This window comes from Dermacentor variabilis, chromosome 1 (assembly GCF_050947875.1).
Source record: "Dermacentor variabilis isolate Ectoservices chromosome 1, ASM5094787v1, whole genome shotgun sequence".
NCBI classification, from domain to species: Eukaryota; Metazoa; Arthropoda; class Arachnida; order Ixodida; family Ixodidae; genus Dermacentor; species Dermacentor variabilis.
This window is the reverse complement of record NC_134568.1, coordinates 108,206,609-108,220,489: the sequence shown is the minus strand read 5'-3', so window position 1 is coordinate 108,220,489 and position 13,881 is coordinate 108,206,609. Positions and strand designations below refer to the sequence as shown.

General features: G+C 48.1%; 1 protein-coding gene and 1 pseudogene across 3 annotated transcripts in view; both read right to left on the bottom strand.

Annotated features, from left to right (window-relative positions):
* Positions 1–1,133: 1,133 nt before the first annotated feature.
* The window catches only part of LOC142582753 (uncharacterized), a 97,904-nt gene continuing 85,156 nt past the window's right edge, over positions 1,134–13,881 (bottom strand). For all 3 annotated transcript variants that reach the window (XM_075692774.1, XM_075692780.1, XM_075692786.1), the window contains 6 exons: positions 12,679–12,761; positions 9,493–9,538; positions 5,966–6,998; positions 4,854–4,911; positions 2,299–4,258; positions 1,134–1,363 (listed from right to left, as the gene is read on the bottom strand). In XM_075692774.1, the coding sequence (XP_075548889.1) occupies positions 3,903–4,258; positions 4,854–4,911; positions 5,966–6,998; positions 9,493–9,538; positions 12,679–12,761 (1,576 nt within the window). In that variant the 3' untranslated portion in view covers positions 1,134–1,363; positions 2,299–3,902. The remainder of the gene's footprint in view (positions 1,364–2,298; positions 4,259–4,853; positions 4,912–5,965; positions 6,999–9,492; positions 9,539–12,678; positions 12,762–13,881) is intronic.
* On the bottom strand, positions 8,887–9,066 carry LOC142568354 (U2 spliceosomal RNA; annotated as a pseudogene).

Genomic DNA, 13,881 nt, shown 5'->3' with positions numbered 1-13,881 from the left:
TCGCGTTACTATTTCTTTTAAGGCACAAGTTGTGTCAGAGAAGTTGTAGAGCGTTCTCAGAAATGCGCAGTTTGTTTCCATGACGTTATGTTTTACGTAGTTCTTTTCTCAAGGCTCTGAAGAAAGCCCGCAAATTATGAAAAAAAAGTGCCATAACTGCGCTCTTGCGTTATCGGATGGCAACGCTCCTCGCCGTACTGTCAAAGAACAAATCAGGGCAAATCAGGACTCGGCGCTCTTGCAGTATAATGTCAAATACACTCGCAATTTTCTTGATGGTTAAAAACCAAACCCACATCTTAGGCCGTTATAGTCACACTAAAGATCAAATGCCCGGAACCGTCGGAACTTGGAACTGCGTAGCGAATTATGATGTTCACTGTTCACCGCCGAATTGCCGGACCGAGTACTTTCATGTGGCAGTCATCCCGAAGCTAGCCGCCAGCTGACTTGTATGGTCAGCAACATATATGAACACTGTTGTTCCACTTCTGTTGCTGCTCCTTCTAGGTGCCACGTGCGCGCGAGCTCTTGCTCTTGCCTTCTGCGGTAACGGTACAGCGTTAACGAGTCTTCCACGGCGTTACAGAGCTTCTTTCCGTTTCACATTAGGGCTTGCCAATTTACTACAGTTAACCCTGAACGCTGGATGGAGGTTCTTTATTCCCCTGTGGTTCTATTCTAATCTCTGTCGTCGTCGTTGTCGACGTTGTTGTTGTTGTAAAAGCTAGCTCAAACCACGCGTGATATTGATTTTTTCTTGCTCATTTTCACTTGGCCGATAAGCTGCTTCGTATTTCGCAAATTTTCTAGGGTATTACAAGAATTAACTTTAATAAGGCACGGACAAATAAAAAGGAAGTACGATGCGCACATGGACGGCGCAGTGCATGTACCAGGTTCCCTCCTATATGTCCGCACCTGGTCCGCAGTAATGTTTACAACAGCGTGGATGGCCTGTTCTCACAAAGTGTCGTCCTTGTAGGCTCCCATGGAAACCCAAGGAAATCGTTCTCTTTCTCCATCGTGAGAAGAGTCACTGTTCTCCTCGGTCCCGCACGAACAACAGGGGAGCTCTTCAAGCTCTCCTACGCGCGCGGCGTTAGCCACACAAGAAGCACACAAGACAATGGTCTCGCCAACAAGGGGTATCCTTTTCTTTATCGTTTATTCAAACATCAACATAAAAAAACAGCACCCAAACAGAAAGTCAGGCGTATAACAAATGTTTAAAAAATGCGTGCTCGCCTAAAGCATTGATGTTCTGAGCGCGTTTTTGCAAGAGCATTGCCTAATAACGTTCGTTCTCTTTTTCCTGACAGAGGTAGCAGGTCACGCATCACGTGCGCATTCGGCGTCCCGACTGTGGAAGAGAGAAAGAGAGAAAAAGAAGAAGAGAGGATAGTGAGAAAGCGGGGGAAGAAGGCAGGAAGAGAGAAGTTGAGAACTAAAATTCCAAAGAGGCTTCTGGAGCTCTTGCGAGATTGTGGCACAAACTGTACGTGCGCAGAGAGCACACCTAGCGAGGTTTCACTTCTTTCTTTTTTTTTCTATGTTCACTGACTAGAAATACCATCCACCGGTTAGTTGAGAAACACACCGAACATATCTAATCACAGCATCAAAAAAAAAGTTATATCAAGTATTAATGAAAGTGGCTCACACATAAGCAGACAAGAAACGAAAGAACTCGCAACAGCATGTATACTTTTACACCCGACAAAAAGGGTATCATAAAAGCGTGAGACATGGATATAAATATCAACGTACTATGTTAGTGAAAATATGTTACCAGAAGATACGCTCAAATCACTCCGCTGTCCGTCAACTCCGTGCGCGGGTCAGGTGTTACTGCTTGTTCCATTGGGGCGCTGTGATCGCTCGCGCTTTCTTACGCTAAATTTCGCGAGGGGAACTTTCACTCGAAGCATTACTTCACATTTTAACAAAAAACTAGAATAGGCACATGAGCACTGGTTTCTTCGTTTGAAAGGATACTTTACCGAATTAAATGTTTACAAAAACAAAGCTGTGGCTCGTAACAAAACCAGTATTCAGTTTTGCAAAGCTATTCTTAGGCCCCTTAAGTAACAGTGACTTGAAAAAAAAAAAATAAAAAACTGAAAAAGAAGCATTACAAATTTTGTACTTCCTCGTACATTAAGTATGGTTTCTTAGACGTTAACGTGTAACAAAGTGAGTTTAAGGATATTAGCTAAATTTTGTGAAACACGGACCACTCACGATAAATCTTTATTTTTTTTTCGTTAATTTCAGAGGGGCACGAATGATATTTACCTTTAACAAGGACAGCACACCGCTTGGTAAAGGCGTGATCTGTGGCCCCGCCGGTCCTGAGTCAGTGTTAGTGTGTTTGGTTTAGTAAAAGTGAGGCAGATTATGTGCAGAGTAAAACCAGCTGCGTTGCTGTATATTTACAGTCACATTCCCCTCTGGTCTGTTAATCCTGGGCAGAAGACGGAGGGCAGAATATGTTAGGTCACCAAGCCACCTTTAAAAAAATGTTATTGGCGCCAGCGGGCGAAATGTAGAAAAATTTCGCCCTTTCATATCGTATCACAGTTTTTCTTTTAAATGTGTGTGCGCGTGTAGTTTGTAAAAGCTTTTTTTTTTCTCGCAATTTGATTTAAAAAAAACATTTATGCCACGAATAACAATGCGTAAGCGATGCTTTGTAAATTGGCTTCGTTTAAGAAGAAAAATAAATAGTACACCAGGCAATGGTGGAGAGCGCATGTACAATCCGCGGAGGGGCGGGCTTATGTAACACAGACAAACTTAAATTAAGCAGTGAAAAACTCCAACGTCTCGCGAACGTCTCTCTAAAAAGAATTGCAACCATTTCCGCGGTGCACTTACACACTAAGTCTGTTCTTAAGGTCACCCGGTAACGAATTTGTCTTTTTCGTTTCTCGGGCTGACAAAATATTGCGAACTCTTCGCAGGCTGTTCAGCTATAGTGTGTGTGTATGTGTGCAGCGCAAGAAGGGCGACGTCCCTGGTGCAAGTTCCAGCCGCACGTGGTCGAGTCTTCTGTTCATGGCCGCGTCACGTGGCGGGTGAGTATTTGCTTTAGGTTGCGCTTGTCTGAACGTCGCGCTAGACATTTACTTTTCTTGTTGCCGGACGTTTGTTGTCTCCTTGCCCGTCACGCTGTCTTTGATAAAAAAATAAAACAACAATAACCATGATCAGAACATGCACCAGGAACATCACGTATCTAACCACTCCCCATATATTTCTAGTCCATCACGCTGGGGTGGTATACTGCCTCCACAGACCACGGCCTCTTAGTATACGGTGAAGCTTAGCACTCGTTTACATTTAACTAAATCCCTGACGCTGAGTTTATAGCGTAGGGCCACGCGAGTGAAGTCGCTCAGAACGAGGGCGGCTTCGTTCGGCGGCGGAGTTGTAGCAAGCACGAGGTACTATCTGTTCTGCGAGTCGCTGACAGATATTTACGAAGGCTAAACACATAAGTGTCGCTCAAAGCGTTCCGATTCAGGTGTGGCCGCACCCAAATGTGGTTGAGTCACAATAGCGTTATCTTGCTGCTTGGGAACAAGCGAGAGCTTAAAGTTTATGCTAGTACGTCAATCGGGAGGCAGAGACCCTGTGCGCTTCGCGGTCTCGCAACAGCAGCGGCCTGGCTTCACGGGTTCCCATCCTAAGAACGGGTCCGGTAGCCCAGCGAAGGCGCCAAAGGGCCGTGGTCTGAGGGGGCGTGCGTGCGCGCGGTGCGAAGGGAAAACGAGGGCAACGGGGGACGGTGTGCGCACGCAGTGTTAGAGCGCGGAGGTGTGGTGGTAGCGTTCCCGCACATCTCCTATGGCGGGGGACGTAAGGGAACCCTACGCGGCTCCGAAGGGAGGGACGGTCTACAGGTACTGGGAGGAGTTTGGCGGCGGCCTGTAGGTGGGCGGCACGCCGCAGCTGGCGTTCTGGTGGATGTACTCGTCGGGCCGGTGCAGGCCGCTGCGGCTCACGGGCCGCGGCACGAACTTGGGCGACGACTCGGCCTGCGGCGGCGGCCAGGCGATGTCGCGCGTGCGGCGGCCCAGTGACGGGGAGCGCGCGAACGGCGGCGTCCGCGTCCCGGACGTGGGCGACTGTGGCGGGTGCCACGCGTTCACGGCCGAGCGGCTCGGAGGCCGAGACGGGAAGCCGCCTTCATCTCCGTTGGCCATGCCGGATTTGGGCGGTGGCCACACGAACTGCTTGGCGCCCTGCGAACCTGCGCACAAGGAGATGATGACGCCGTGGTGTCCGCTGATGCAGCTTCACGTCCGCTTACCGTACGCGAACTACTAGGAGCAAGCAAGAGCCACGCGCTCAAATGTTATCATTGCCATGTAGAGTACAGAAGTTTACTCGCGCTGCGTCTTACGCCAGCTCGCACCACTAGCAATTTTTTTCAAGTATCTCAATATTACAAGACAACCGCGAGATTTTAATGAAATCGCTACAATTGTTCCTTGCATTGCTACCAGTTTAACTTTTCTTTTTGAACTAATCCTTTCTTATCTTCAAGTTTTGAATTCTATGGAAAGCGGCAGGCGTGTCAACTCCGAGCAATAATTTTCTCCACACAGTCGGCTGAATTATTGTGTCTCCAAGGTGCTACAGCGGAATCCGTGCGATAGAAAATAAACCTATCACAGTTTTCTCTTCTTTCTTTCCTATTTTTTTTTGTATGTGTCTATTTCATTGCGCGAACGCAACAGTGTCGGCAGGCTTATCGCTAATACATCTAGTAAAGTACCAATCGTATTACTGTATGCGCGCTGCAAATCGGGCTCATATTGAAGGTTCATGAAGTGTTCACTAACTTTGTCGTGCCAGTTGCGGGGAAAATCCCGTCTTAGGTGTCCATCGCACGCTCGATTCCTGGAAAGAAGAAAAAAAGAGGCATTGGTTATAAATCCGCCAGATTTTTAACATCGTGTTTTTTTAGTAAAACTAAAACAAAAGAAGCACATTTAGCCACGTTACAGTAGTGACGGTTACTCGTTGTATCATGTGAACGTCAATATGTTCGAGTTATAACAACATGAAATGGTAAAGAGACCCTGTAAGAGCAATGTGTGAAATAGAACGGTTTCAGCAGGCGATGTTCTGCAGGAAGGCACGAAAAGAAATTCACAGTACTTGCAAAAATATTTTATTACAGCTGCCTACTTCACTTGCCAGAGTGGCTATTAAACGCAAACACAAGGTAATATTTCTTACAGACGTAAGCGTGACCAAACATAACGCAGCATATTCATGTATAGAGATTAAACCCTGATCAATGTTGCTTCGCATTATAAGTACTATAAGGTGCTCAGATTACTGAAACCAGATTATTTTTCTTTGGTGTCCGGCTGACTATAACTGGCCAAAGTGTTCCCTTGAGTTTAATTATGTGTAGGACCATAAACGCTCGATCCCTTTATCTTGGTAAAATTACACCAACGGCAGTTTCCGGTGTAGGACATAGCGTACACATGAAATTAAGCACTTGAACGTTCACAGCAACGTGCATGTAACGAGCCTGTGCAGTATCACTGGTGTCACGTGCAGACTGCGTGTACAGAAAGACTGAAGGAAATTCCGATCCCCTTGTCCTAGTACTTCTCTGTGCTTTCGGGTTCAAATTGCTGCTCTTTCCCTTACCTGCATCTAGTATGGATGACAGCGCTCTAAAGAAAGACCAGCGCTTAGCGATATTTCGGAGTACCGTCCCACGTTTTAGTCGAATGTAGAAGTCCTGGTACATAGAAGTTGTAGTTAGGTTGTTTGTTTAACTAAATAGGTAACTAAACGAAAACGAAGGGAAGGAAAATTGCTGCTGACTGCAGTAACTGTCTGGCGGAGTCTGCTGAACCCTGAACCACGGTCAGCAGCGGTGAGGGGAGGGGTGGGGTGGAGTACTCGCGTCGGCAGCCGTCCTAGTACCCACCTTTGGTGGCCACACGTTATCGCGCGCCCGGCGCGAAACGGTGGGCGATCCTAACGGCGTGCCGGGCATCCTGGACTGCTGTTCCTCCCAGATCCTATTCTCCCAGCGCTGCGCTTGAGAGCCCACCTGCTCCTGGTGCTGCGGCGAACTGGCGACGGCTGTACTCGGTTGGAAGCGCCTCTGGGCTTCTTGTTGGGCTCGCTGCACGTTCAGTGGCTCCCGCTGGGCGTTCTGGAAGCGCACCTGCTGTTGCTGTTGTTGTTGCTGCTGCTGCAGCTGGGCCCTTCTCTGTTGCTCTTCGAACTGCCGGCGGCGGGCGGCCTCTTGCTGCTGCTGTTGCTGCTGCTCCAGGTTCCTCCGCCTCAGCTCGTCGTCCCTACTCTTCTGCTCCTCAAGGTATCGCTGGTACTGCTGCTGGTGCTGCTGGTACTGCTCGTACTCCTGCTGCTCCTGGCGCCGCTGGCGCTCCTGCTCCTCCTGCTCGAGTCGCCTCTGGCGCTGCACCTCCTCTTGGCGCCGCCTGCTCTCTTCCTCCTGAAGCACGCGTCGGCGGCGCTCCTCTGCTTCGCGGAGTCTCCTCTGCTCGGCGTCGAACTCGACGCGCCGGAAGTCCTGCGGTGGTTGACGGAAGCGGCCTTCTTCGTACTGAGCCTGCTGCAGACGCTCTTCCTCGTACTGGCGCTGCCTTAGCTCGGCTTCCCGAATCTTCTGCTGACGCTCGTCGACTTCCTCGTAGCTGCTCTGCCGCGCGTGCTGAGCCGGATAGCTCGCTGGTTGCTGCTGGTAGCTTGGCTGTTGGTAAGCCGGCTCTTGATAAGCTGGCTGTTGGTAGGTAGGCTGCTGGTAGCTATGCAGCGGCGGGGGAGGCGGTATGTAGGTGTGGTGCGGCTGAACAGGAGGCGTTCCGGGAGTTCCCGGGTTGGAGAAGGTCACGTGGTACCCGGACGAAGAGTACGGCCTCTCTGGCTGCGGCGGTCCACCGCTATAAGATGGAGGCCGCGGTTTTGGTGGAGGTGTTGGAGGCGCAGTAACCCTGCAAACAACAACAGGGGAGTTTGCTACTGTCACAATGGGTGGGCAGCCTTCAACATCACGGGAAGTCAGAGCCCTCGTAAAGAAATGGAAAGGTTTCCTCTGTAAGTGCATGCACACCCGCGATGTCAGCAAAATCATACTGTTTGTTTATGTGTGTGTGCGTTCTCTCTTCGTCTGTACGTTCTGGAAGCGAACGCTTTTTGGTGTCATTAAAAACAGAGATTAAATATTTGTGCAGCTCTCACGCACTGTGGATATCGATGTTATGCGATGCATCTTGAAGGTTCCTGGCTATTCAGCATTGTTTGGGGTTCCGCAAACCATTACCAGATGAGTGCTTGTGTAAATTGAGTAGTGCGTCTGGGTCACGGGAGTACGCGCGTGTGACGACAGCAGACCGACGACAACCATGGCGAACACAATCGTATGGCAGCAAAGGCATGATTTCTGCGCTGGCCATTGGACGCAAGCTTACGACATGAGGATTGTTGGGTTCAACATGAGTAGTAGATAACCGAGAGAAACACGGATTGTGACGTCATCAGCAACTAGGTGTTATACAAGTGCCTATGGCTATGTCACGTGGCGTATGTTTAAATGACGATGGCATGCTGGCGAAAAAGAATGTGAAAACACGATTAACTTGGGCGGTCATGAAGTTGGTACGACGTCGCATATAGTTCTTACCTAGCGTAAACTGCTACGAGGAGAGTGCTTGCGAAAGTGGACCGGTCCCGGAGATTGTGCAGTCTAACACGGCACCGCAAAGCACGAGCTGTCGCAATAAAGACGCGAAAGAATAACAAAAGATCGTGGCATAGTGGTTAGAGCACCAGGCTGCTGTCCTCAGCGGCTGAGGTTCAGTTCGACCATGGGTCACACATTGTTTTCTTTTCAATAACCCTTTAACAGGTAAGATAAGAAACACCTAACCAGTATGTTTTTATTGCTCTATTTCTTCTCGATATCATTCAAATACACACCATATTAAATATTAAACGGCTTCTTTGAAAACTAAGTGAGATACAGCGGGTCGAAAATATTGCTGACCAGCTGATTAGAGGCAAATGTATGGTCCGGAACTTGTGCTTGGTACTTGGTTTCGCAAGGTAAATGTGTGTGCTTGAGATGCACCTCAATGGAGAAAAAAATACTAACTTTCTTAAACAAAGGCAAAATTTCGCATTAGCGATAATATGACCGCCAAGTCCGCTAACACGATACCGACGAGGTCTCCGAGTTTTGTCACCAAAACACCTACTGCTGCTCACGGTCGGCATTTCTGCGACTACCACTGTTGAGCAGGTACACAAATTAAGGTAAATTGAAAGGCACAGACTAATATTTCGTATTGTATAGTGTTTCCAGATATTTTTGTAAGGTCAACAATATTGTTGAGCTGCCAGTTAAAGGGCTAAAGCGACGCGAGACAGGAACCTACCCACCACCCTACCTACCGTAAAGTGCCAAAAATCAGGCAGAGAATGCTTCGCATTAAAATTACTGATGGGAATTAGTCACCTCAAGAATCTTCTTGTAGCATTCGCTTGGAACCACAAATTCCTAAAGTCATTGCTTCATAATCGCCACAACGTATGCCTTCAGCAGCCTTGGGCTGTTTTCAGAGTGAAAAAAAAAAATTTGCTCGATAATGGCTCGGAGATAAAACATCGTTTTATTTTTAGTGTAGTTGCGAATGATTCGCGGGTTTCATTGGAGAATCCGTGTGTCGTCAGCGTGATTTCCTTGTATTTTCTACTGTTTTCTAAACGTTTTATCGTAGTGTAATGAAGAGTGAAAAAAAAAGGAATTTACGGGGCAAACTTCTTCTACAGCGAAGCTGTTTATGGCTAGGGTTCCGTGCATTTTTCTTCGGCGTGTGCAAAAAACCGTGGGCCGATCCCGGAGACAGTGAAATAGCCGGCCAACCCGCGGCGCAGGTGAAGCAGGCTTCAAGCACTCCGCCAACGTGCAAAAATAAGATTAATATCTTGGGTCCAAACAGAACCCGTATCAGATATTAAGTTGATAAGAACAGGTAGTACACTTTGACCCCCGTCGGCCATGTCTACGTTCGTACCGCCCTTTGTCTCTTTGTCGGCGTTCCAAGCGCTTGCGTATCTACCGCTCCTTCCTTCCGCTCTCCTTCCGCTCTCCCGTGGTGGCCGTTCCGTCGAAACGTCCCGCGTGTCTAGTTTCCTCTGAATCCTCGCAGCGGTGGTCCCATCGTCCACACGAATGTGTATAAAAACCACGGTAAATGAGTTCTTACCTTTGTTCAATATTCTCTGTCATCTCTGTGTCGTGTGTTAAATAGATTCGCTGGTCAGCCACCTTCACAGAGTGGAATGCTTCATTATATTTTTTTATTTTACATTGAGATGAAGATGATTAGAGGAGTCGTTGTCTCCGTGTGTTTGCAACGTCTACTCCTTTTCGTTTGGTTGAAATAGTAATTAAAAATGAATACATTAATTTTTGCAGTAACTTACCTCTGGACAGCAGTCGTCCCGTTCGCGGTTCGATATGGGTTTCCACCTGAAAGATACGGCAAACGCTGGCGTCACGGGAAAATCACGAAAACGACCTAATAGTCTGAATTCTCATGCTCACAAACTCTTTGGTATGGAAGTAGGCGTTCTACTTTAGTCATCCATAGTGTCCCCGAACAGCCAAAATGAGACAGGAACGGATCTTAAAGGGCCCCTCACCAGGTCTGGCCATCTTGAGCTGACGAGCGCAGCGCGTATACAATGCGCGCTAACAATCGTGTCTGCCATGTATTACACCTCTACGCTCCGCAGAAAGAGGTTAAATTTCAAAACAAACGTCGTTTGCCCTTCTCCTCACGGGCGCCGCACCCGCAGCTGGAGAGTCGAAGTCTATGGCGCAAGTGCGTCTACGTACATGGCAGTGTTGTGACGTCGCTCATAGTGACACGTGATTTCGAGAATTATTCAAGGCAACATAAGGTATTTGCTTAATCTGTTGCTTCAATATACGAATTAAAGTTTAGAGAAATAATAGAAAAGACAAACCGAATGTCTGCGTGCTTTTGTTTTACATCGTACCGTAGCAAGAGATACGCACTTCCGTTTCGTCTGCTTGTTCCCACGTCGTGCAGCCATGCGCGCAGAGAACGAAACTGTCTCATTTTCTGCCGTGTTCTAGCGCCGCGATAATGCTCTTTCATGCTCTCACGCCTGCCTCAGTGCTCGTGATTGCGGCGCTGACTTATACTGCTAATCAGGTGTTCTCGTACATAGTGCAATATCGTCCGCTGCACGAAACGAGACAAACGCAACAGCTCGCGCGCGAGACCTTCACTGGAAGTGCGCCACTCCGCAAAAACGTGAGAGAGAGAAAAAAAAAAAGGTGGAGCCCGTGGAGTATTCGTCACGCAATCCTCCGGCTCCAGTGTGGGAAAACACAAGGAAGGAATTTCGCTTGCGGAGGCTAGACGGGGGCAAGTGAAAAGAGCGTCTATGGGTTTGTGGCACTTCAAATAGTTCTATCTCTGCTATTAACTAATTGAAAAATTCTTGTGGCAGAACACTCCTTAGAGGCCACGTAACAACTTCCAGCGTATAACGAGAATTTGCTGTGTGGCCTGGTGAGGGGCCACTTAAGTATAAATTACACAGACAGTCCAATATAAGCTCGCCATTAAATGAGCATCCGTCAGCCGTATACCAGGCTCGGCAGGACTGGTCCTTAACGGCTAATTATTATCTTCCCTCGGAATTAAAATAAGAAAGTAGCTATATTTAAATATGCTTCCAAGCTGACAGGAAAGACTTGGAAAATGCACGCACAGACGCCACCGCTCTCAGAGCCTGTATTGGACGCAATACCGTCCCCGAATTACCAAGCGTGAACGTAGCGCAATAGCGTAGCAGTACCGGTTCGAGAACCGCTGCAGCAACCATGTGGCACTGCGTGACGAAGATGGCCGGCCTCTTTACCAAAACAGCGCCCGTTAGAGCGCTATTAGCAGCAGCGAGCGGTCAATTTAAATCGCAGCGCGGCAAGTAAACGGACGGTGAAGGTAAACGAACGATCGCAAGAAAGGAAAGCGGTGCCCGAGGCGCGCTATCGAAAACACTCGGTCTGGAACCCCCAGCGTTGGCGGCGGAGTGGCGGGCTTGCATTCCGGGGCTGGTTTTAGCGCAGTGCGTCGCCGCGTCTCGCCGGGCGTTTCTCCTTGGGCTCGGCCCAAGAGCCGGTTTATTTTGGCGCAGAGACATTCCGTCGCAGGGACGGCGGCTGCTTCGCGGCGCAACGGTGCAAGCGGCGGGAGATGTTGCTCTGGGCTTTCTCATTTCGCAGTTTTCGCTCCTGCGCAGCGCGGTGGCCAGGCGTCCTGCGCTTTGCTTTCCAGTCCTGCAATTCGTTACCAGGTCGCGCTATCCGCAGCCTCAGTTCCTCCGCGTCTTCTCCTCCTTCCTTTTTGACCAGCCAGGTGGCCAAAGGAAACAACTACCAAGAGCGTATCACAACTGCCGTAAGACGGATGAACGTTTCCGGTCTGCTGCGCAAATCCCCGAAACGCATGAAATAAGTCACTGTTAAGTAAATGACCACATCGGCAGCGGCAAAGTTTGCTTGCGCAACGTGACGGGGCCTCGAGGTTTATGAGCACTGCATAGCACCTACTTCATAATCTAACACTCGTAACGGTAACGAACTTCGAGAGCGACCTAACAACAAACCCGCCGTGGTTGCTAAGCTGCTACGGTGTTGGGCTGCTAAGCACAAGGTCGCGGAATCGAATAGCGGCTACGGCAGCCGCATTTCGATGGTGGCGAAATGCGAAAACACCTGTGTACCTAGATTTAGACGCACGTTAAAGAACCCCAGGCAGTCCAATTTCCGGGGTCCCCCACTACGGCGTGCCTCAAAATGAAATCGTGGTTTTGGCGCGCAAAAAGCTCAGAATTTAATTTTAATTTTAACGTAATAACAAATGGTTGCAATTCTATGTCGCAATTAACAGCACTGCTGGCTGTTTCGGAGGGAATACCTTCGATTATTCGGTCTTTCATTAGAGTAGAAGACAGCAATTTAAATGTCTACACATTAACACTGATTAAATCATTGAAGTTCATTGAAACCGTTCTTAAAATGTATATGCTTGTTTACAGAAATTGCCATGTCCCGCTCCAACTACTGGCTTGTGTTGTCAATAACAGCAAGCTCACTAGCTTCATAACATTTTCTTTTATTTTTAATCACACCATATGTAACATATCTACAAAATAAATTCTCACCAGGGTGTGAATAATAAAGGAAACCGATCGAGGTGATCGATATTTAGTGACAACCACCTATTTTTGGCTTCGTTGTCTGTTGGCTTCCTATAGTTGCTACCAACAATGTGTGACGCCGGCGTCACTTCCGCCTATGGAGTGTTGAGCGAGGCTGAAGACGACCAGCGTCGAGCAATCCGCCTGGCCGTTGAGGCCGTGAAGACTCACCGTCCTCAACGCGCGGGGACTGCTTCGTCCTCCCCCCCTACCTACGTGTAGGTTAAGAGGCGGGCACCCTAGCTCGGTGGAACAATAAAGTTTTCAATCAATCAATCAATGTTGCGAGTAAACTGTGGCTTGTACTTTGGTGCCTTGTTGTCGTCGTTTCTCTCAACACAAGCGGCACATACCCACTACGGAAGGGCTTACCAATTTCGTCTTCGCTCAGAGCCTGTAGGACAGCGGAGCGAACGAGGTTCTGGGGCAGCCCCACGGGTTGGATGTCGTTGACCCTGCGGGCAACGTCGTAGGATTGCGCGTAAGCTTCCAGCATGACAGCAGTCGTTATGGAATGAATATTCGCGGGACAGCAACAGTGAAGCCCTAGCTCAACATTCTCGTAAAGAACTGCGTTTGTTTGCAACCCCAATTTCAGATTATGTACCTTTCATCGTCCCATCATGCTTCCCTTTTTCCACCCTTATCACGAAGCCCGCTCCAGTTACAACCAGCACTCGGGCCTTTTCACAAGTCATACTTGCATCCATTGCGCATGCGTGATACTTGTGCGAATGACGAATAACACTTGCGTGACAGCAGTACTACTAAGCATGTGCAAAGTACTGAGGATAACCGTCAACAGCTTCAGCGCGAAAAATTCTATGGAGACAACGAATGGTGCGACGAAAGCTCGTCTGGTCAGATGTGAAGATACAAAAATTATTGCGGTCACTGACGAAGTCAATGTGCAAAAGAAAAGATGTTTCAGAGGAGCCCTTGCGGTTTCCTTGGTCACACGGTGGAAAATCGTGAACCAGGTCTCCGAAATGTCTCCGAAACATCTTTTGATTTACACTTTGACCACGTAACCAAAGAAATTCTTTGCTCCTTTGCACTTTGTGAGCGTTTACAGGCGGCGCATTAGCCAACACCGTTTTGCAGTTTAGAGGTTGCATGTTGGAAGGTCACGCCTTGGCTCCCTTCAGTAGTATCATTGCATGACAACTACAGTCTCAGTGCCGAATCGCCCTTAATTGAAAACACGATTAATATGTGAATTTTAAAAATAAACCTCCTACGAAAGCTGTTCTTTGGGTAACGTACGCTGAGATCTGCCATGCTTAAATAATACATTTCGATGACACACTGGTAATATGAATAGGTTGAGGTTATTATAAAATTTGCCTTGAAAGCTGACGATGTAAGGTCGCGTTTTGCGTCTGCAGATTCGTATATCGAGCGAAATAGCTTATTTTTTTCTTTTCTACCCATGGAGCAAAACAATTTCTTGAACTTCATTTTGCGATAAGTGTCACCATTTTATATATAATTTTGCTACGTTTTTGTTTATTACATCATATATTGTTTAAAAATTATAACGAAGAGTAGCAAGAACTTACGGTATCTCCCGTT